Source organism: Sciurus vulgaris, assembly GCF_902686455.1.
Source record: "Sciurus vulgaris genome assembly, chromosome: 2".
Lineage (NCBI taxonomy): Eukaryota > Metazoa > Chordata > Mammalia > Rodentia > Sciuridae > Sciurus > Sciurus vulgaris.
Genome location: NC_136462.1, coordinates 63,047,295 through 63,070,053, shown reverse-complemented (window position 1 = coordinate 63,070,053; position 22,759 = coordinate 63,047,295). Strand labels below are relative to the sequence as shown.

At 36.9% G+C, this 22,759-nt stretch overlaps 1 protein-coding gene across 5 annotated transcripts in view; it reads right to left on the bottom strand.

The window, feature by feature from the left end:
* Nucleotides 1-15,841, bottom strand: part of SEC23A (SEC23 homolog A, COPII coat complex component) — a 52,083-nt gene extending 36,242 nt beyond the window's left edge. Inside the window, exons 1-9 of one of the 5 annotated variants that reach the window (XM_079119617.1) lie at nt 15,674-15,841; nt 14,412-14,563; nt 12,614-12,674; nt 11,406-11,647; nt 9,192-9,249; nt 8,896-8,982; nt 7,185-7,421; nt 4,989-5,068; nt 3,662-3,806 (exon numbers count right to left, since the gene is read on the bottom strand). In XM_079119617.1, the coding sequence (XP_078975743.1) occupies nt 3,662-3,806; nt 4,989-5,068; nt 7,185-7,421; nt 8,896-8,982; nt 9,192-9,249; nt 11,406-11,626 (828 nt within the window). In that variant the 5' untranslated portion in view covers nt 11,627-11,647; nt 12,614-12,674; nt 14,412-14,563; nt 15,674-15,841. The remainder of the gene's footprint in view (nt 1-3,661; nt 3,807-4,988; nt 5,069-7,184; nt 7,422-8,895; nt 8,983-9,191; nt 9,250-11,405; nt 11,648-12,613; nt 12,675-14,411; nt 14,564-15,673) is intronic. The other 4 variants (XM_079119618.1, XM_079119616.1, XM_079119615.1 and 1 more) reach the window with 4 other exon arrangements.
* Between the last annotated feature and the right edge of the window lie 6,918 nt (nt 15,842-22,759).

The following is a 22,759-nucleotide window of genomic DNA, read 5'->3' as shown; positions in this document are numbered from 1 at the left end:
TTGAAATTAAAAATAAAACGGCTGGGGATGTGGCCCAGGTATTAAGCAACCCTGGGTTAAATTCCTGGAAAAAGAAAGAAAGAAAGAGAAATAAAAAGATAAAAATGCTGAAATGGAGAGGGAGGCTGCATTCCTTGTTGCCTCAAGAAAGAAAGAAAAAGAAATAAAAAGATAAAAATGCTGAAATGGAGAGGGAGGCTGCATTCCTTATTGCTCCATAACTCAGGTTTCAAGCAGAGGCTGTTTCTCCGTGAGGCAGTCTTTGCTGCTTATCGATCCCCTGCTATTTACCCCATTTGTCTACTGCGACCACCTGCAGTCTGCCAGCATACAGACTACTTTTTGAGTGCAGATGGTTCACTGACTGGTGTCTACATCCACCATTTACCTGCCTCTTGCCTGTCCATCACCTGCCTTTCACCTACCCATCACCCACCGCCAGAGGTCCAGCAGACTGATCACAGATCACCAGTGGAGCACCAGCTGCCTGCTGTTGCCTGGAAGTTCACTGTCACACTACCTGCAGGTTTGGTTACACGTGGTTGCCACCATTTTGAGAAAACAGCCAGGACCTGTAGGACCGATCCCTAGCCAGACTGACTGAGCCCCGTCTCCAGGATCCCTCAGCCCGACCAATCACTCCCTGCTTCCAGGGCCCTCAGACTAACTGACTGCTCCCCATGGTCAGGACCCCCAGACCCACTGACTGCGCCCTGCCTCCAGGACCCCTGCCCAACCAAAACCCTGAAATGAAAAGTGAAGAACTTTCAATTTATTTACAATTGAATCTCTTAAAGAAAACAATAAAACAAAACTGATACTTAAAATTATAACCCAAGGCAACACTTAAATACACATATAAGAAAGAGCTTACTGGATAGTACAGAAAATTAACCTATAACAATCATTCTTATACTAATAGATAAAAAAATAAATTTCTCATTGAACACCAATGGGCAATGATGCAACCAATCATGCCTATGTAATAAAGCTTCCATAAAAAGACCATAAGGACTGGGTAGGACTGGGTTCTGGAAGCTTTCAAATTGCTGAACACATGGAGTTTCCTAGAAGGTGGTACTCCCACAAAAAGCAATGGCAGCTCCACGCATCTGCCATCTGGCTATTCATCTGTATCCTATATAATACCCTTTGTAATAAAATAGGTAAACCTAAGTAAAGTAAGTGTTTCCTCCAAGTTCTGTGAAACCCTCTAGCAAATTAATCAAACCTGAAGATGGAGTTTTGAGATTCCCCACTTTATAGCTGGTCAGTCAGAATTATAGTTGACAACCTACTACTTGCAATTCGTATCTGAAATGGGGTTGGTAGGAGGATCCAAGATGGCGGACTAGAGGGAAGCTGCGTTCCCGTAGCTCCCTAACTCCAGTTTCAAGCAGAAGATATCTGTTTCTTGGTGAGGCAGTTTTTGCTGCTTTTCGATCCCCTGTTACCCCATTTGTCTATTGTGATCACCTGCAGTCTGCCAGCATATTGACGCCTTTTTGAGGGCAGATTGCTCACTGTCAGGCGCCTATCATCCGCCATTTACCTGCCTCTTGCCTGTCCATCACCTGCCTTACACCTATTCATCACCCCAATGCACAAGGTTCACCTCCTGATCATGAGACAGCAGTCAGCAAACTGATCGCCGACCCCCAGTGGAGCGCCAGCTGCCTGCTATCACCTGGAAGTTCACTGTCACAGTACCTACAGGTTTGATTACACGTGGCTGCCGCCATTTTGAGACCACAGCCAGGACCAATAGGACCCCTGGCCAGACTGACTGAGCCTGGTCTCCAGGATCCCTCAGCCCGACCCATCACTCCCTGCCTCCGGGGCCCTCACATCGACTGACTGCTCCCTGCCGCCAGACCCCCAGCCCGACTGACTGCGCCCTATCATCAGGACCCCAAACCAACTGATTGCACTTCACCTCCGGGATCCCACAACCACACCCCACCTCCAGGACCCCTGCCTGACCAACCACACCCAGCCTCCAGGACCTTCAGCCGACCACTTCCACACACCGAGCTGCAGCTCCCCATTTGCCAACACATATGGAAGCCAGAGCGGCCATCTTGGATAATCTTGGAAGTTGTATCTCCCATCTTTAGGTGGGGCAAATCCCATCCTGAGACGCCTGCTGGAGACTTGAAGCTCAATGTCAGGTACCTCTCATGCATCAGGCTACTGAAGACTGGGAGGTTTGAATACTATATGACTGTTATGGTGTAGATTTTCTTTTAAGTTTTTATTTCTTTACTTTTCTTGCTCTCTTTTCCTTTTGTTTACCTGTTCCCTCAGAGTCTCTTTCTCCCTTATTACATGCTAACATCCAATTTCTTTTGATTATACTCTCACCCTATTATCTAGAACTTCTGTATATTCTTTTCTTATCCCATTATCAGCTACATCCTACATCCCACTGCATCCTCTTTGTCCTCCATTAGAAACTGCAGACCTTATTGAAAATCTGTTTATTTTACTGAAGATAATATTTGAACTCATTCTGTTTATTATGACAATTTTGTTATTGTCCTCATAGGGGCTATTTGGTCTAGGATTGCATCCTGTCTGAACTGGGCACTGTTAAAATTGATCTCCCCTTAAAGAAAAGGCTTAGGAAATCTATAGGGACACTATAAGCCTATAGGGGGGAATCTGCAATACCCCAGACCTGCACTGCTAGAGGAGAAGGGAAGAAAATGATCCAAACAAATCTAGGTTCTATATTAATAGAATCCAATGACAGTATGTTAGAAGAAATGTCAGAAAAGGACTTCAGATTATACATGATTAAGATGATTAGTGAAGCAAAGGATGAGATAAGAGAGCAAATATAGGCAATGAATGATCATACCAATAATCAGTTGAAAGAGCAACTGCAGGAAGCAAAAGATCATTTCAAAGAGATAGTGATTCTCAAAAGAAAACCAAATAGAAATCCTTGAAATGAAGGAAACAATAACCAAATAAAAAACTCAATGGAAAGCATCACCAAAAGACTAGATCACTTGGAAGACAGAACCTCAGACAATGAAGACATATTTAATCTTGAAAATAAAGTGGCCCAAACAGAGAAGATGGTAAGAAATCATGAACAGAATCTCCAAGAACTATGGGACATCATGAAAAGACCAAATTTAAGAATTATTGGGATTGATGAAGGCACAGAGATACAAACCAAAGGAATGAACAACTTATTCAATGAAATAATATCAGAAGATTTCCCAAGCCTGAAGAATGAAATGGAAAATCAATTACAAGAGGCTTACAGAACACCAAATGCACAAAATCACAACAGATCCACACCAATGCACTTTATAATGAAAATGCCTAACATTCAAAATAAAGACAGGATTTTGAAATGGGGGTGGTGATCTTGTGAAATTGAGTCCTTAATCCATCTGATGTAATGCTACCTCTAGGTAGATAGTGTCAGAATTAAGTTGGATTAAAGAACATCTAGCTGGTGTCCATTGTAGGACTGCTTGATTGGTATGTAGTTTAAAACACTTGAGATAACAGAAGTATTCTCTGTTGATTACTGAGTAAAAGAATAAGAAAAAGCACTTTTTGTTTTTTCCCTATATCCTTGCAATTCCATACTCGAATACACACACACATTTACATTCCCCAAAAAATCCATCATCACTACCTCAAGTAGTCCTACAGCTATGGAAAGTGCCACTCCTGAGGAACGCAAAGGCCTCTTTCCCTGTGGTACAGGCCAAGGATCTCGCTGCAGTTCTCCCAGAAGATCTGTGAGATTCATGTCTATTTTCTGTACTGGCTGTAAAAATCTGCAAAAATAATTAAGTCATTTCTAATTGTTATTGAGGGTTTAAGAAACTTGCCTAAAAACAGAGAAAATTATGTTGAATACATAGCAAACCAAAGGTTTTCAAATTTTCACAGGCATCAGAAATTTGTTTTAAAAGAGATTGCTGAGCCCCAATTCTAGAGTTTGTTTCAGTAGAAAGCAGAGGTTGGCCAAAAATCCACATTTCAAACAAGTTTCTGGTGCTACTGATGTTACTGGTCCAGTATACTAAAAATGCTATAAAAAAACACTCAAACCAAGTACTTCATCAAGACTTCATTTTTCATTTATTCATCTAGTAAGTTTTAAGTTACTGAAATAATTATGACAAGGTACATCAACCCAAATTTAATAATATCACCTCTAATTATAAAGTTAAGGAGAAAAAGCTACCTCTAAGGTTGAAAAAAACAAAATAAAAGGGTCCTATTTTTTTTTTTTTTGAGGTCCTATTTTTGCTGGATTGCCCTCAAACCACAAAAATTAAATATTTATGGGGGCTGGAGATATAGATCAGTTGGTAGAGTGTTTGTCTTGCATGTACAAGGCCCTGGGTTCAATCCCCAGCACTGCAAAAAAAAAAAAAAAAAAAAAAAAAAAAAAAAAAAAATATATATATATATATATATATGAACTTAGAAATAAAAAATCAGCAAAATATCAAAACTGAACTCCTTACATCATAATAATTAAAAAAGATTTCAGTGATATGATTCTCACATCTTGAAAAAGTATACTCATGTCAGGCATGGTGGTGCACACCTGTGATCCCAGTAACTTGGGAGGTTTACACAGGAGTATCACAAGTTTGAGGCCAGCCTCAGCAACTTAGAAAGTCCCTAAGAAATGTAGCAAGATTCTGTATCAAATAAAATAATAAATAAAATTAAAAGTAGTCTAATGCAATCCATTTATATTCCTAAAAATATTTAACAATATAGTATCACTGAATACATCTATGTTCTAGTTAAGGGTATGAGCTGGGCTGGAAAAGTGGCTCAGTGGTAGAGTGCTTGCCTAGCACCCAAGCATGAGGCCTTGGATTCAATCCTTAGTACCACAATAAAAAAATTTTTAAAAATAAAAAAAAGGCTCAAGGGTATGAGATGCTTAAAATAGCTACATAAGTTGCAAAATTCTAACTGTCATATTTGATTATTACCTGTTGGAAGGAGGTGGCTGCTGTACCTGAGGACCACGTGTTGCTTGAGTAACCGGTACTTTAGAGAGTCCCAGCATCTCCTGTAAAAATATTTGAGTAACATGCACCTATTTACTTCTACAAAGATTTGTCAACTATTTACAATATGCAAGATGCTATGCTAGAAAGTGGGTACACAAAAAATAAAGTACACAAGCAAGGTCTCTCTTCTCAGAGGGCAGAGTCCAGTTGAAGAAAGTTTCAGAAAAACATTAACAGTCCAGTGAAATAATCATGAGGAAACAAAGGACAAGGTTTTATAGGAGCAAATGAAAGGATATTAACTCAAATACTTTATTTCTAATAGTCAAAATAAATAACATATTCATTCATCCCTTTCAGCAACTGTATCTTAAATACCTGCTATGTACCAGGAATAAAATGGTGAAAAAATAAATAGTCCCTGCCTTCTTAGAAATTAAAATCTGGGCGCTGGGGAGATAGCTCAGTTGGTAAAGTGCTTGCCTTGCAAGCACAGCACCGCGGGAAAAAAAAAAAAAAAAAAAAAGAGAGAAATTAAAATCTGGAAAGAGAAAGGAATTAATTCAATCATCAGATTTTCAGACTTTCTGATTGCCTGTTATACATTTTTACTACTTCATTGGTACCAAGAATTTTGGACACAGGAACTCAACCTATATTTCCATTTTATAGATGAAAAGCACAGAGGGGTTAAAACTTGACCACTTTCTCTGCTGTCTCATGGAAACAGATGATCCCTCTTTCCAAGGCATTCTGCTCCCTAAAGAATTCCCGCCATGTCGTTGAAACCTCGCTCTGCTCATCTCTTTCTTGCTTGCATTCACTCTCTTCCATGTCTTTCCCTTCTGTAGTGTTGCTCCTCCTAAAGTAATTATCTTTGATTTGGTTCTTGCTCAAATTCCCACACTGTCTCCTTCCTTATCTTCAACAAGAAACCTCTTAAAACAAACTTAGCCTATTGGTGGCACACACCTGTAATCCCTGAAATTCAGGCAGCTTGTGGCAGGAGGATGGCAAGTTCATGGCCAGTCCCAGCAACTTAATGAAACCCAGTCTCAAAATTAAAAAGAAAAAAATGGGTTGGGATGTAGCACAACAGTAGAGCACTCACTGTAGGGTATTCCCCTCAACCAAAAAAAAAAAAAAAAAAAAAAAAAAAAGACTTTATTTTATTTTCTCAAATCCGATTTATTTACTACTCATTATCCTCCCCATCCAAAACTGCAAGCTCCTCAAGAATGTTCTCTCTCTTTAACTATACTACCATTATGCCAATCTGTCAAGCTTCAAATTAGAGTCATCCTCAAAAATCTTTACTTCCTTTCTTTTTCATTTTGAGTTAACCTGGATGCCCCCAAAGTTTGACTTCACATGTGTTGACTTTATGTCTGGTTTATCTGTCATCTTCTAGGGTAAATGTTTTCAACTGGAGTTGTACCAGAATCACTTAGAAATTATTTTTAAAGTAACTAAATGAACAACCCTGCCCTCCCAGTCATCTCCCAATATACACATTCACTTACTTTTTTATGGGCTATCAAAATCTCTAAGTGAAATATCTAGAACCAAAAGCTAATATTGTTTTATATATATATATATATTTTTTTTTTTTTTAATTGTGGACGAACTTTTTTTTTTTTTAAACGTGGTGCTGAGAATTGAACCCAGTGCCTCACATATGCTAGGCAAGCACTCTACCACCAAGCCACAACCCAGACCACTAATATTGTTTAAAAAAAAAAAAAGAAGAAAAACATCTAATATTGTGTGGTTGCTCTCTCCTAGCCTTCAGCATATTTCCTCTATATGCCCTTCAAATCTCTATTAAAATATCTTTCATTTCACTTTAAATTTTAAAGATATAGTTAGGGGCTGGGGAAGTGTCTCAAAGGTAAAATGTTTGCTTAGTATGTGTAAGTCTCTCAGTTTGATCCCCAACACCCATGGGATTTAAAAAAATAAATACAATTAAAAGTAAAAGGTCTTTAATCTGCATAACAGCAATTTAAGGCACACAAAAGAAGAATGATGTCAACACTAAGCATTTGATGTAACACATTTATATTAGTCATTCATAATTTTTCTTTATTTTTTAGAAACATATCCAAAAGGTATATATATTACTTATATGAAGTAATACTCACAGACAGATTGAAAACGACCACCCTTACTTACCTGCAGTTGTTTGGCAGACAGATCTTTTGTGCCCCTGAAGACATAGCTTTTTGAAATGCCTTCACATCCAAGTTCATGAACCTGCACCATCCTCCCAAAAGTAATAAGTCCAACCAAAGCTGTAGGTGGTAAGAGACTTAATGACATCTGCATGGATTCTTTCAAGGCTTGTAAATCTTCATCTTCCATGCAAGTATCAACCACATAGAGGAATATCAAAGGCATCTGAGGACCACGCTTTTAAAAAAATTTTGCAATAGTAAAAGAAATAAGTTTTTTTTAAAGGCATTAACACTTATTGGGCACAATATTTAAGATAATCAGCCAGAAACTAATTAAATAATGAACACAATAGAATCCTAATACATGCATACAATGGAATACTATTAAAGCCATTATAGAAATAAAACAGGTTATATGCATTGTCATGAAGAGACATCCAAAATACAGTATCATGAGGTTTCATTTCTCTTGTTTTTGGCTTTCTATACTACTTTTTAATTGGTACATTATAATTATACATAATAATAGGATTCATTATGTTATAGTCATACATGCACATAATTTGATCAATCTCATTTCCTAGTACTTTTCCTTACCCTCCCCTCTTCTCTCCCCCAGTCTACTTGCTTTACTCTACTGATCTTCCTTCTATCACTATTACTATTATTATTTTAATCAGTGACTTATAATTATATATAACAGTGGGATTCAGCGAAGCATGGTGGCACACGCCTTTAATCTCAACAACTTGGGAGACTAAGATCCTTCTGACTGCAAGTTCAAGGTCAGACTTAGCAATTCAGTGAGGCCCTAAAGCAACTTAGGGAGACCCTGTCTCAAAATGACAAAAAGGGTTGCCATGTAGCTTAGTGGTGAAGCACCCCTGAGTTCAATCTCAGTCAAGGTTGAATATTTCTCTCATATGTAGAAAATAAAGGTGGGGGGGAATAATAAAGGGATCTTGTGAAAACATAAGGGAGACCAATAGAGTAGAGAAAGGGGGTTGAGAAGGAGGAGGGGAGGATATAGGGAAGTACTGGGAATGAAATCTACCAAATTATACTATGTCCACCACACCCAACTCAACCTTGATTTTTTAAGTCTAGCTTATTTCACTTATAATAACTATTTATTACTTTTAAAATAATAAAATAACAAATATAGAATTTAAAAGTAAAGTGAGGTGACTTTTTAAAAATAATCATCCAAACGTGAAGTGAATTTTCAGAGAACCAGAAATGAGCCAGGCTGAACAAATTACTGACTGGCTCAAGTGAACCATAATTCTTTTCTCTACAATATTCACTATTTCCACACTTAAACTTATAAACAACTATGTGAAATAGTCCAGAAAGGGAATCAAAATGATTTTCCACTATAAGAATATTTTCATTAATTAATCAGATTTCAGCATTATATTGACCAATTATTTATAAACTGATCTTCCAATTACAAAACAAGACTGATATTTATTATTTATTGGTTTATTCAGAATAGCAAATTACACCACCCTACCCAGTATTTGGCCACCCAACAAATAACTGTGATAAATTACTTAGCTCAAATTGACTTTGACAGCTCTTACCATAGAAATGTTCCATCAACTTAATGTGATGATCCCTTTTAAGTTGTCTCAATTTTATAATTATCCTAATATAAAACACTGGATATTTAAAACTTTCTTAAATATTTGTTCTTATGTTCTTACCAGAACTACATATTCAATGCTAGAAAACTGAGGTAAAAGTTCAGCAGGCTGATTCAGTTCAGATATCCCAGCATAAGTAGGTGGAAACTACAGACAGAAATACAAAAAAATTTTTAACAAATTATTTGCCATAAAAATCAATAAAATTTTAAACTGAAAACAATTTTTTCATAATCATTTCATTATTAAGAAAAATATTTTCATTACATGAAAGATAATTATATTTCTTTCTAAATATGCATTTTTCTATATGACTAGTATTATAGCATTAACATTTATAATGTGGATTTTCTTACCTGATTCCTTTGATAACAAAAGTTGCAAGCCCAGAGTTTTGCTCGATAATCCACTTGACTGTTTTAAGAAAAGATACAATAGTTCATGTTTCAGTTTAATTATATAAGAATCCTAATTTCAATAAAATTAATTTCTTTCTAGAACATGAATGCATTCAAACCAATAGTCAAAATGATCTTTAAAAGCCATGTACTTTGGAGCTGGGGTTGTAGCTCAATGGTAGAGCACTTGCCTAGCACATGTGAGGCACTGGGTTCAATCCTCATCACCACATAAAAATAAATAAACAAAATAAAGGTATTATATTCATCAACAACTAAAAATATTTTTTAAAAAAGCTATGTATTTTTGGATGTTACCAATATCTAATTCATACTTTTAACATACAAATTCACCAAAATAGTAAATATATGACTTTTTAAAATATTTTTAAGATGTCAATAGAGCTTTACTTTATTCATTCATAGTTGGGCAAGCGCTTTACCACTGAGCCACAACCCCAGCCCAATAAATGACTTTTAATATGTAGCAAATATCATCAATAAAATTAGGATAATTCTACCTTTTCCTTTAAATGACTTTAGTAACATATATACTCAGGTCTAGAAAATATTTATTCAGGTCAAAAATATGTGTAAGCCAGGTGCAGTAGTACATGACTATAATCCCAGCTACTCCAGAGGCTGGATGACAGGATCACTTTAACATAGGAGTTTGAGACCAGAATGGACAACATAGCAAGACCCTGTCTCAAAAATTATTAATAATAACTGAATGCCTAATATGTCCCAGTCATTATTTCAGCCTCTGGCAAGAATGTAGTAAATAAGAAAGAAAAGGTTCCTGCTCTCATGTAGTTTACATTTTAGAAAAAAAAAAAAAAAAGACAAGCAGATACATAAACACAGAAAATAGTTTTAGACAGTGATAATAAAGATTAAAGAAGGACTGGGTACATAGCTCAGTGCCAGAGTGCTTATCTAGCATATTCAAGGCCCTGGGTTTAATCCCCAGAACCATAAAAAATTTAATAAAAAGAAAAAAGAAAACAAAGCAGGACGTGAGAATGTGTTTGGGATAGCTACTCTAAAGGACAAATGAAGCATAACCTGAATGAAAAGGAACCAAACTAAAAAATCTGAAGGCAGAGCAATCCACAAATCCAAAGGTAGGAAAAAATTTGGTATATTCAAGGATCAGAAAGACAGCAAAAAGGTTAAAATATTATGTAGATGAGAAAAAAGAAGATGAGTTACACAAGATGATGGCAGCAATATATAGAGGCTAAATCACAGAGGATTTTACAGGTCTTGATAAGGAACTTGGATTTTTCATTCCAAGTATAAGGAGTATAGATTTTTTTTTGCGGTGCTGGGGATCAAACCCAGGGCCTTGTGCATGCAAGGCAAGCACTCTACCAACTGAGCTATCTCCCCAGCCCTAGGAGTATAAGATTTTAATAATCTGATTTCCAATAATAAAACTCCAGCATTTGCATGGAGAATAAAATGATAAAAGCTAAGAATGAAAACAGGGTGACCAGTTAGGATACTAAAGTTGCCCAAGAGAAAAAATGATGGCATGTCCGGTATAGTAGTGCATGCCTGTAATACCAGTGACCAGGTAGGCTGAGGTAGGAGGATTGCAAGTTCAAGACCAGCTGGGCAAATTAGCCAGATCCTGTCTCAAAATAAAAAATAAAAAGGGTTGGGGATATAGATATAGCTCAGTGGGAAAGCACCCCTGGGTTAAATCCCCGGGACCAAAAAAAAAAGGAGGCATTTTTAAGTAGAGTGTTCTAGCAGGTATCGAGTAAAACAGAACACATTTACTAGGAAAGGATGCAGGAGAGGGAGTAGAAAGAATTCCTGAGATTTTAGCTTAATCTAAAAGAAATTATAACTTTTTTAAATGCCACACTATTCAATTATGACTTTTCTAATGGCAAAAGATGACTTGATACACAGTCAGCATCAGTATTTAGAAAACACTGATAGGTTCTAAGAGTTTTTATAGTAATTCTTTTATATCTGATATCTTTATATGATCAACTCACTACAACTAGAATGATCCTAAAACTTTACAGTTCTGTGGATTTCTTTGACTACTCTAGTTTGAAAAAATATGAACAAAACAGACATTTTTATATAAATGAACATAAAGAAATTGCATGTTCGAATTGTACTACTGTATTAGTTCTGTCAATATATTACCATAAAGGATTCAAAACTGCACGGCAAGTAGTCCTACTACACAGAACAGGTTCATATTGAATGGGCGGTAAATCAGGCCTTTCCTTCAATGGTGTAAAGAGGGCTGCAACTGGAACAACCATTCTTGTAGCTTCCAGTCGACTTGATGGCCAAACATTCCAACTAAATCGAACTCCATCACGCTCTTCATTTTGTTGAATGAATTCCAAATATGTTGTCATTGTAAAGCTTGGTTCTTATTTCTGTAACAAAATTTAAAATTTTTATCCTTTTATGAAGATTCAAAATAAGTACATTTTTCCTACATTCAGCAATATTGACATATTACAAATCATGACCACAAAAAAATATTTATCTCAGCAAAGAATTAACAAGCACAAGAACTACTTGTAACACAGACTCCAGTGTCCATTAGGCCCAGCAAGAGGTATTTTGTCCTTTTTTAATTCACCCTTTAAAAAAAAAAAAAAAAAAAAAAGCAAGCACCTTTACTACTATTTAAGGGCATATAGAAAAGAAAGGCAGAAGTTGGGGGGTTGCTAAATCAAGATGCTATGGTTTTTATGTCAATTTTGTAAATTATATACTATCACAACAAAAGGATATCAAAATCATAAAATTCTAAAACTTACATAAGTTTTCCATCCATAAAATGACAACTTCCTACTAAACTTTATAGAAGAGAATGTTTAATAGAACATAACAAACTAACACATAAAACTAGGTATTTCTGAATTAGGTGATTTTTTATTGTGCAAATATAAGATATCATGCTATTGGCAGAGATGAAGACAAGTTAAAAGAACTGAAGAATTATGATCCTAGGGTATCAGAAGAACCAATATGGATGTAAAGGTTGCTAAGAAAGGTGGTGGGACAAGAAATTTATTCTAAAATAAGTGAAAGAAATATAATTTAAATGCATATACATTAGCTATAACAACATTAATTTTGGAAAAACTTTCAAATAAACTTTGATAAAATATAAATTATAGAAAGTGAAGCTTAAGTGTTTCAAGCAGTTACAAACTTTCTTTTTTTCTTAAAAAGAAATAAAATAAGTCAAGGGCTGGGTATATCGCTCAGTTGGTTAAGTGCTTGCTTAGCATGTACAGGGCCCTGGGTTCAATCCTCAGCACCACCAAAAAAAAGAAAGAAAGAAAATAAGTCAAGCACAGAGGTAAATGCCTGTAATCCCCATGACTTACAAGGCTGAGGTGAGAGGACTGTAAATTCAAGGACAGGCTGGTGAACTTAGCAAGACTCTGTCTGAAAGTAAAAAATAAAAAGGCTTGGGATGCATCTCAATGGTACAATCCCCAGACACACACACACACACACACACACACACACACACACACACACACACACACACATACACACACACACACACACACGAATAAAATAAAAATTAAAGAAAAACTGTATTTCCTCCTATCATGCCCAAATGTTGGGAGACAACTAGAGAATATTATGCTAATCAAAAGAGATGTGGATTTTCAAACATGTATAAAGAGTAAAGAATAATCCTAAAATATGATTAAACTATCTTGAAGATAAATACAGGAGACAGTATTGAGAGGATGGTTTGAGTTTTCAAGAAAAAAATGGCTGCTGAAAGATAATGATAAAGATCTGGGATAGTGAGAAGGCAAACAGAAGATGCTTCTAATAAGCAACAATAAGAGGAAAAACAATCTCCTCCAGGAGAAATCTAGTTTCAGTAACATCTTCCATGTTACAAATGTATTCACATTGTTAATTTGCATTCTAGGACCACCTAATCCTCCCATTATTTCTATAAAACATAAAGCAAATGATATTTTATTTATTACTTAATTGTGCCTATAATTTAAAACAAATCTCCAAAAAGCATTAAAATAATTAAAACACACCAGACCAATCATGGTCATTTCTCTGAAACACAAAACACAAAAAAATAGGTTTTGTTGGTACTGGGAATTGAAACCAGGCCTTCATATATTCTAGATAAGTGCTCTCCCACTGAGCTATGCCTCCAGCCCCCAAAAACTGCTTTGAGTGACTATTTTCTCAATTCTCTCAAGGATAGTACATAACTAGTATTTCAGACATTTCCTTAAAAATGTAAACTAGCAGGGCATGGTGGCATATGCTTGTCTGCAATTCTTCCTACTAGGAAGGTTGAGGGAGGAGGATCACAAGTTCAAGGCCAGCCTGGGCAACATAGTGAGATCCTGGATCAAAATTAAAATTTTAAAAAGGGACAGGGATGTAGCTCAGTGGTAGAGCACTTGCATAGCATGCACAAAGTCCTGTGTTCAATCCATAGTATTAAAACAAAAAAAAAGAAAGAAAAGAAAAGCTTTATTTCATGGAACACACGACAATATTTTTTAACAATGATAAAATGAGTTTGCAAGCAAATGTTAAAATTTTTCAAAACATGTATCCATAACAGGAACTTGAGAGCTTCCTAATATGTGGAAAAATTTCTGATGAGATCGGTGATCATATTAAAAGTAATTTTCTTTGACATTGTATAATAAAACATCAACATTTGGAAGATATACATTACTTCCAATGGTCAGTTTTCCTAAATGGTCAACTCATGATGTTACAATATTGTACACAGTAGATGAGACATTCAAAGTGAAGGTTAAACCAATGGATTTTAAGGGTAAAAAAAAAAAAAAAAAAATCATTTCTAAGGTTTCAGATTCTACACTGGAATTAACCTTTAATTTCTTAATTAAAACTACTGGATTTTGGGCTGGGGAGATAGCTCAGTCGGTAGAGTGCTTGCCACAAGGCCCTGGGTTCGATCCCCAGCACTGCAAAAAAAAAAAAAAAAAAAAAAAACTACTGGGTTTTTATGTAATCTCAAAGAGGAATACACATAATTATCTGAAAATATTATTAAAGCATCTTTTCTTATAACTACCTATATGAAGCTAAATTTCCTTCATATAACTCAACCAAAACAATATATCTCAACAGAATGCAGAAGTAGATATGAAAACCTACCTGCCTTTAATTCAGTTTTTTTCTTTGGATCCTCAATAAAGTTTAATAGTACAAAAGGGTTCTGAGCACCACTGTCTTAAGAATACTATAAAACATCACTTAGAAAGAATTTTACAGACATTCACATACAGGTTACAAGCAGGTTTAAGTTTCTGTAACAGGTAAGAGGCTGGATTATAACTCCACTGATTACTTTTTATTATGACATATTAAATATTATCTGAATGATACCTGAGCACAATTTCCCTCCTCTTTCTCACGTTTTTTTCTTTCCATCTCTCTACTGTAAGATTCCTACTTTGCTAAATCACATCCATTCTTAGATTCTCACCTCACAGCAAAGTTTGAAGTCCCACCTGTTTTTTCTTGATTAGTCCAATTACATAGCCATCCACAACACCTTCCTGACTTTCTCACCCTTGAAAAGGAGGAATTGCTCCTGTTAACTATACTATTGGAGAAAAACAGCTTAAACATTTAGGTTTACATCTATATTTAAATGTAAAACTTCTTTAACCAAGTTAATTTAGCTAATTATCCATGGCTTTGGGGACAGGGTGGGTAGGTGTTAAAGTTGAGAGAACATGAATGATTACTTGTAGATGTACTAAGACTTCTTACAGTGACTTTTCCTTTCCCACTCAAAGGGGAAGACAAAACTGGCAGCGTGGAAGCCCAAAGGTATAGGATGGTCCGGTCTGAAAACTGAACTCTATTAGTAATCAAGGCCCAAGGCATTAGCTTTACTGGCACTTTTCTCCTTAATCTATTTAACAACAAGGCCGATTTACAGGTGATAAAGTCACCTCGGTTCAAAGTCTAGGGCACATCAGATCAGCCAGGAATGAATCTAGGGGCCCCAGTGCCAGCGAGCGTTGCGCTGGGGTAGGGAAGGTTGGTCGCCCAGGAAATGGGGGTGGGTGCTGGGCCAGATACTCGAACTGCCACCCTTCACTTGGCTCCTACCTTTGCACCTAATCCAGGGAAGCTGGGTAAGCGGGCCGGGCCGCCAGGCCCCAGGAGAGCGAAGCAGGGGGCGGCGGGTGAGATGGTGACAGGTTCAGGGCTCAGCGCTCCCCCAACCGCACTGGGCCGCAGCCTCCGGCGCGCCTCGCCCGATGCGGGACACCCAGACAGCAGAGCCGGGACCACCCCGAGACCCCTGCCCGCAGGCCTGCCGCCACCGCCCCGCCCCGCTTCCCGCGGAGCGCCCGCGGGTCCCCGGGGACCGGAGGGGAGGCGGCCTTGAAGTCGGTCCTTACCACACTGCCCCTCCTAGGAGATCCGCGCCAGTCGCAGCCACGTCCTCGCAAAGTCAGTCCCCTCCACCCAGCAGGACCAGCCGTGGCACTACGACCGAGGCCGGCGCCGCCCCGCCCCCGACCTCCTCCTCTAGGACCTCGGCGGGGCCAACATGGCTGGTGCCGCCTCTGCCACGTCAAGGGGGCGGGCCCAGCCAACGAGGGGCGGGGCGGAGGGCGGGGCTAAAGGGCGGCCGTGAATCCCAACCCCGCTGAAGGAACCCGGGTGACTGGGGCCCGGAGCTAAAGGTTAAAATGCCCGACTTGGGCGCGGCTGGGAACCCGACGAGATGGAATGAATGGTAGAGGGGAGGTAACGGAGCCCTAGGGGCAGGACGACCAGAACAACCCAGGCAAGGGAGCAAGGACGTGGGGCGGGCGAGTGACGCGCCCTTGCTCTCTCCCAGGAGCCGCGGCGTACCCACTCCCTGCAGGTCGCAGAAAGGGTGAATAACTGTAATGGGCACTCAGGACAGCTCGGCGACAGATTAAAGGCGTCCTGTAGAACATCCTCTCCTCTAGGGCCCTAGTGATTCTCAAAATCACAAACCACACATCTGAAAAAACAAAGTGAGAAGTTCCTTTTTTCACTTAATGCAACAAATGTTTACTGAATACCTATGTGCCAGGAACCAGCTGAGATGCTGATAATATGATGTAGGCAAAATAAGCCTAAGTCCCTGATCTGGCAAAATGTACACACTATGTATCTCTTTTCCTCCTACCCCATAACCTCAACACAGACACAGTCACACACACACAATACAATCTTTGATTATTCTTGATAAGTTTGCTGCTTTTCTTTCCAAGAAAATTGCTAAGCAAAAATGGGACAGTAACAGGTTGGAAAAACATTCAGTTTGGTGGTCTCAGGCACACCTCATCTTTCAATGAGGGGTTACTCATGAAATTAGCTCCAGATATGATTACACTAAAATCTTACAAAGCTTAGACCTATCAGTAGTTTATGGACTAGAAAAATATAAATCAAAGTTCTTAAACGCTTATGTTCATGAGAAATAACATCAAACACAGCTGGGGATATAGCTTAGTAGAAGAGTGTTTGCCTAGCAAATGTGAAGCCCTGGGTTAATCCCCAGTAACAGGGTGGGAGGATAGAACCAAATATAATGTATATGCTAAGAGTGTATTAGAAGATGGAGAAGAATACATTTGCTTAACAAATTTTAATACAAGCCTAAGGAGAGAATTAAATCAAAAGCCAAAATTCATTCTGGGAGCGGTGGCCCACGACTGTAATTCCAGCAGCTTGGGAGGCAGGCAGAGGCAGGAGAATTGCGAGTTCTAAGCCTGCCTCAGCAACTTAGCAAGGCACTTAGCAACTCAGTGAGACCCTGTCTCTAAATAAAACATTTTAAAAGGGCTGGGGATGTGGCTCAGTGGTTGAGCACCCCTGGGTTCAATCCCCAGGACAAAAAAAAAAAAAAAAAAGCCAAAATTCAGTATAACCCTCAAATGGAGCAGATTCAGGGTAACGAGAATGATGCTTGACTGAATACAACATGTAAACAACAGTGGACAATGTCATAAGGGTGAAATAAGGACATTCACAAAAAAGATATAAGATCCAAGAATGAATAGGGTAAATAGATATATATCTTGGGCTATTCAGTCTGTTATATCAAAAATCATCAACAGGGCACTTTATAAACAACAGAAATTTCTCACAGTTCTGAAGGCTTAGAAATCCAAGATCAAGATACAAGATGATGAGGTATGTGGTGAGGGCCTTCTAGCTGTGTCTTCACATGATGGAAGGGGCAAGCTAGCTCTCCGAGGTCTCTTTTATAAGGGCAGTAATCCAATTCCTGCTCATGATCTAATTATCTTCCAAAGGCCCTACCTTCTTTTTTTAATTAAACTTATTAAATTTATGCTTGAAATTATATGTATTAACGGGGTAACACGTGATATTTTAATACACATGTACATTGCATAATATTTATTTTTTACTTTTTTATTTGTTCTTTTTATTTATACATGACAGAAGAATGTATTTTGACATATCGTATGTACATGGTATATAACTTCCCATTTTTGTGGTTGAACATGATGTGGACTTACACTGGCCCAAGGCCCTACCTTCTTAACACCATTAATTTCAATGTATGAATTCTAGGAGGACACAAATATTCAGACCATAGCAACACAGATAAGATCCATGGGAGGAATGTAAGTATAGCACCTGTGATAACTTCATTCATTTCATGGTCCTCAGAAAGGCATCTTTACCATCCAGCTTATGTTATCTTTCCATCACTACAACAAAATAGCTGAGAAAACTGATTAAAAAGAGAAAAGGTTTATTTTGGCTCATAGTTTCAGAGGTCAGTTGTTCCTATTGTTTTTGGACCTGTGGTGAGGCAGTATATTATGGCAAGGAACACATGGTAGAGCAAAGTTGTTTATGTCATGATGGCCAGGAAGAAAAAGAGAGAGAACAAGAAAGCAAGGCTCCATACTCCATTTTGAGGGCATAACCTCAGTGATCTTTCTCCCATTAAATTCCACCTCTTTTTTAAGGTTCTGCCTCCTCCCTAGAGTCCCATGCATGGGCTAAGGACTAAGTCTTTAACACATGAGGCTGTGGGGATTGCTTATTCAAACCATAGTACCATTCAATGAAATCTAAAAGTCATGGTAAGTCCTTTATTTTCAGTTGAATAAAGTCTTTGTTTCCCAACCTAGATGCCCTTCAACAGATGAATGGATAAGGAAAATATGGTATATGTACACAATGGACTATTACTCAACCTTGAAGAAGAATGAAATTTTGGCATTCACAGGTAAATGAATGGAACTAGAGAATATCATTCTAAGTGAGATAAACCAATACCAAAAAACCAAAAGTTGAATATTTTCTCTGATAAGCAGATGCTGATCCATAGTGGGGAGGTGGGTAGGAAAGAATAAAGGAACTTTGGATTATGCAGAGAGGAGTGAGTGGATGGGTGGGGCAGTGGGAATAAGGATGGTAGAATGAGACAGTCATTATTACCCTATATACACATATGAAAAAATTTAAAATAAATAAAATAGAAAAAAGAAACTGTGGTATATATACACAATGGACTATTAGTCTTTTTTAAAAAAAATTTAGTTGTCTATGAACCTTTATTTTTATTTATTTATTTATTTATTTACATGTGGTGCTGAGAATCAAACCCAGTACCTCACACAAGCTAGGCAAGCACTCTACCACTTAGACAAAACCCTAGCACTGCTCAGTCTTAAAGAAGAATAAAATTATGGCATTTGCTGGTAAATGGATGGAACTGGAAACTATCATGCTAAGTGAAATAAGCCAATCCCCCAAAAAACCAAAGGTCAAATGTTCTCTGTGATATGTGAATGCTGACTCACATTAGGTCAGGGGGAAGAAGGAGGAGAGGTTCCCGGGATTGGAGTGGGCGGGGATGAGAATGGAAAACACAGTAAAATGAATCAGACATAACTTTCCTACATTTATATATGACTGCATGACCAGTGTAACTCCTCATCATACACAACCACAAAAATTGGAAGTTATACTCGATGTATGTATGATATATCATGTCATGTATAACTAAAATTTAAAAATTACAAATTTTTTAAAAGACTTTGTTCCCTATTATAATGATAGACATGTTAAGATGGAAAACAAAATCACCTCTATGTATTTTTTAAATACGTTTAGCCTTCCAATATACCAATCAGAATCTGTTGGACCCAACCTTAGTTTTTCAGGTTTTTTTCTTTTTTCTTTTATTTTCAGTTTTATTTATAAGGATTGATATTTCATTAATTTTATTACTCCTTAGAAGTCTTCCATAGAAAAAAGAAAAAGTTTATTCTTTAAAAAATACTAAACTCATTTTATTTGTAATTACCATACATGTACATTAGATGCATAAACCTAGGATAGATGGGATTTTTGTGATATTATTTTCCCTATAGCTTGAATACTCTGCTGCTTCATCATCTTTAGAATTATTTCATCATTACTCATCAATTACTCCAAACTATGCATTTAAAAAAAGACTAAAGTATTAAGAAAAATGAAAAATGATGTAATTGCCAAAGAGGATAAAATAAGATTTACGTTCTCAAAAAGAAGAAGATATGACTTAATAGTAGTAGAGGAGAGTGCAAAGGAATCATTCCTTAAAAGGTGTGTTATTCTTTCTGTATGATCTTCATCAATTTTTTTTTTAACTTTAAGGTCAATTACATCCATAAAGAAAGGTTTGTTCTGGCTAGCAGTTCTAGAGGTCCAAGATGGAGGGTCCACATCTGGTGATGACCCTTTTTGCCGGCAGAGATCTAAGGCAGTACAGGCATCCCATAGCGAGAGATAGATAGCAACCTTCCTTTGGTTTTCTTTTTCAGTGCTGAAAGTACTGCAGCATTATTCCACATCTATTGTACTGTGATTTCAACTTTCAGTAAACATAGTTGAGAATTTAGAAAATGAAAGCTAAGAGTCAGAGAGCAGCAGTCTTGACCCTAATGATGGATGATAGGGAAACTATGAGTCCTTAGATGATCCTGGCCTAGATGAGTTTTTCAAACTCAACAGTCAATGAGTGAACAGTAATATTTCTAAAGACAAAAAAAGGAAATATGGTATTCTTGTCCAATTATTCAATAGGGATGACTTCATCATACAATAATTTACAAGAATCTGGAAAATCTCATTCTGCTAAGAGCACAAGTTTCAAAATTCTGTTATCTTGGACTGGGGCTGGAGCTCAGTGACAGAGCACTTACCTGTCAGGTGTGAGGCACTGGGTTTAATCCTCAGCACCACATAAAATAAAATAAAGACATGCTGTCCATCTACAACTACAAAAAATATGTTTTATAAAATTTTGTTATCTTTTATGATGTTTTTAGCATAAATTGACTTGGTTCTGAAGTGAACAAATGCTAATGGCAGTTGTATATAAAAAGATGAATAGAAGGAAATAGATAATCTAGAAATTAAAAATCATTTGAATTGATCATTTATAAAACTAAAAATGCAAATATTTTTCATTTAGGTAGCAAAGAAGATGGTTATACTCTTTTCAACAAAAGTCTGAGCTCTCGGGGCTAGGGTTGTGGCTCAGTGGTAGAGCGCTTGCCTAGCACGTGTGAGGCACTGGGTTCGATCCACACCACATATGAATAAATGAATAAAATAAAGGTCTTTCAACATCTAAAGATTATTTTTTAAAAAAGTATAAACTCTCAAAGTTTAAAAAAAATTCTTCAAACTGGGTATGATGATGCAAGCCTGTGACCCCAGATACTCAGGAAGCTGAGTATTACTAATACTAGGTGATGATTACTACTTCAAGGCCAGCCCTGACAACTTAGTGAGACACTTTCTGGAAATTTTTTTAAAGTAATAGAAAAAAAAGGTGGGGTGAGGGTGTAGCTCAGTGGTAGAGCACTTGCCTATCATGGATTTGATCACCAGTAAGGCAAAAAAAAAAAAAAAAAAAGTAAGGATTAAAAAGTGTTCTTTGGACCCAGGTGGTAAATGGTGAAGACTATTTTTTCTGGTTATACTAAGAGTTAACAGGTTTGGGGATGGGGATGTGGTTCAGTGGTTAAGTACCCCTGGGTTCAAACCCTGGTATGAAAAAAGAAAAAAAAAAAAGAGTTAACAGGTTTTGATCTAGGAGAGAGAGAAGAAAAACTTTTTAAGCTACTGAGAAAGGAAAGTCAAATTGGAAATTGCAGAAAGGGAGGAATCTCTAAAAACAATCTTCTCTGGTTTTCCAAATTAATCTATAGACAAACTTTGACCAGGGCATTTAAGACCAATCTGAATCTGAAGGATGTTTGTTAAACATTTGCCAGCACACAACTGATTATAATTATTTGCTTTCAGTTATAACACTTTGTGCAAATCCTGCCGTACAATGATTAGTCCCTAAATATTCATGAGTGACGTGAAAATTTAAAGTTTATCACCATAATCATCATCATCACTATTACCATGATTGTTATGTATTAAGGAACCGATTATAAAAATATAAAGTCTGACACAAGTTCCCTCTTTTCTCAAAAAGTTTTTTTTATAAAGCAAATGCCCTTAAGATCATTACATTCTCAAACTAGCATTTCTCAAAATTACAGAGATTAAAAAGAGATTCTTTGGTCAAATAAAGTCAGGAAACACCAAGTTAAATTATGTAAAATAGGTCTCTTGACTTGTCCAAGATTTTAATATATTAATACCTATGAGTCTTCAAGAAAGGGATCTAAGTATATTTCCCAAAAATATTTGACCTTCAAACTTCATTGCAGGGATTATCTTGAGCTAAGTATTCTAAACACCCTATGAAAAACTTTGTCTTCCTCCATTAATTACCCTAAATGTTAGTTAATATATAACAGCCGATAGTTTCCTTTCTACTTCAGAACACACAGTTTTTTTATGAACTTAAAATTCCAGTACTACTCAGTCAAGTGAAGTCTGATAATGTGAATTCTTGGAATTTTATGTGTTAACCACCAGATGGAGCTTTCATCTCTACTTTTTGGTTTATTGAAGCACTTAAAAAAGTGTTTTTCTAACATGGATTCTTTTCCATTTGTTCACATGGGGACAGAACAAGGCACTGGTTAATTATTTCTCAAGTATTTACTAGAAAAAAGTGATGCTCAGATTCATCTAATTTTGAATTTTCAGCATCAAAAGTATGTCAAGTCCATATATATATATATATATATATATGTATGTATGTGTATATATATATATATATAATATGTATATCATATTTGGTGTTCTGATCCACACTCATTATGCCTAAAATCTATTAGATATAAAAAAATAAGGCTAATTAGTAAGTCCCACATGAAAATTACAGAATTCTAAACTCACATAGACCTAAGTGGTCATGTAGTCTTGTCATCTATGTTCTAAATGAAGAAAAGCTAAATGGAATACATGCATTCTTTTCCTCTTTAAATGCTAAAATGACTAGGCATTAAAATTTCTACCTCTCAGGCAGAGTGCAGTGGCGCACACCTATAGTAGCAGCAACTTGGGAG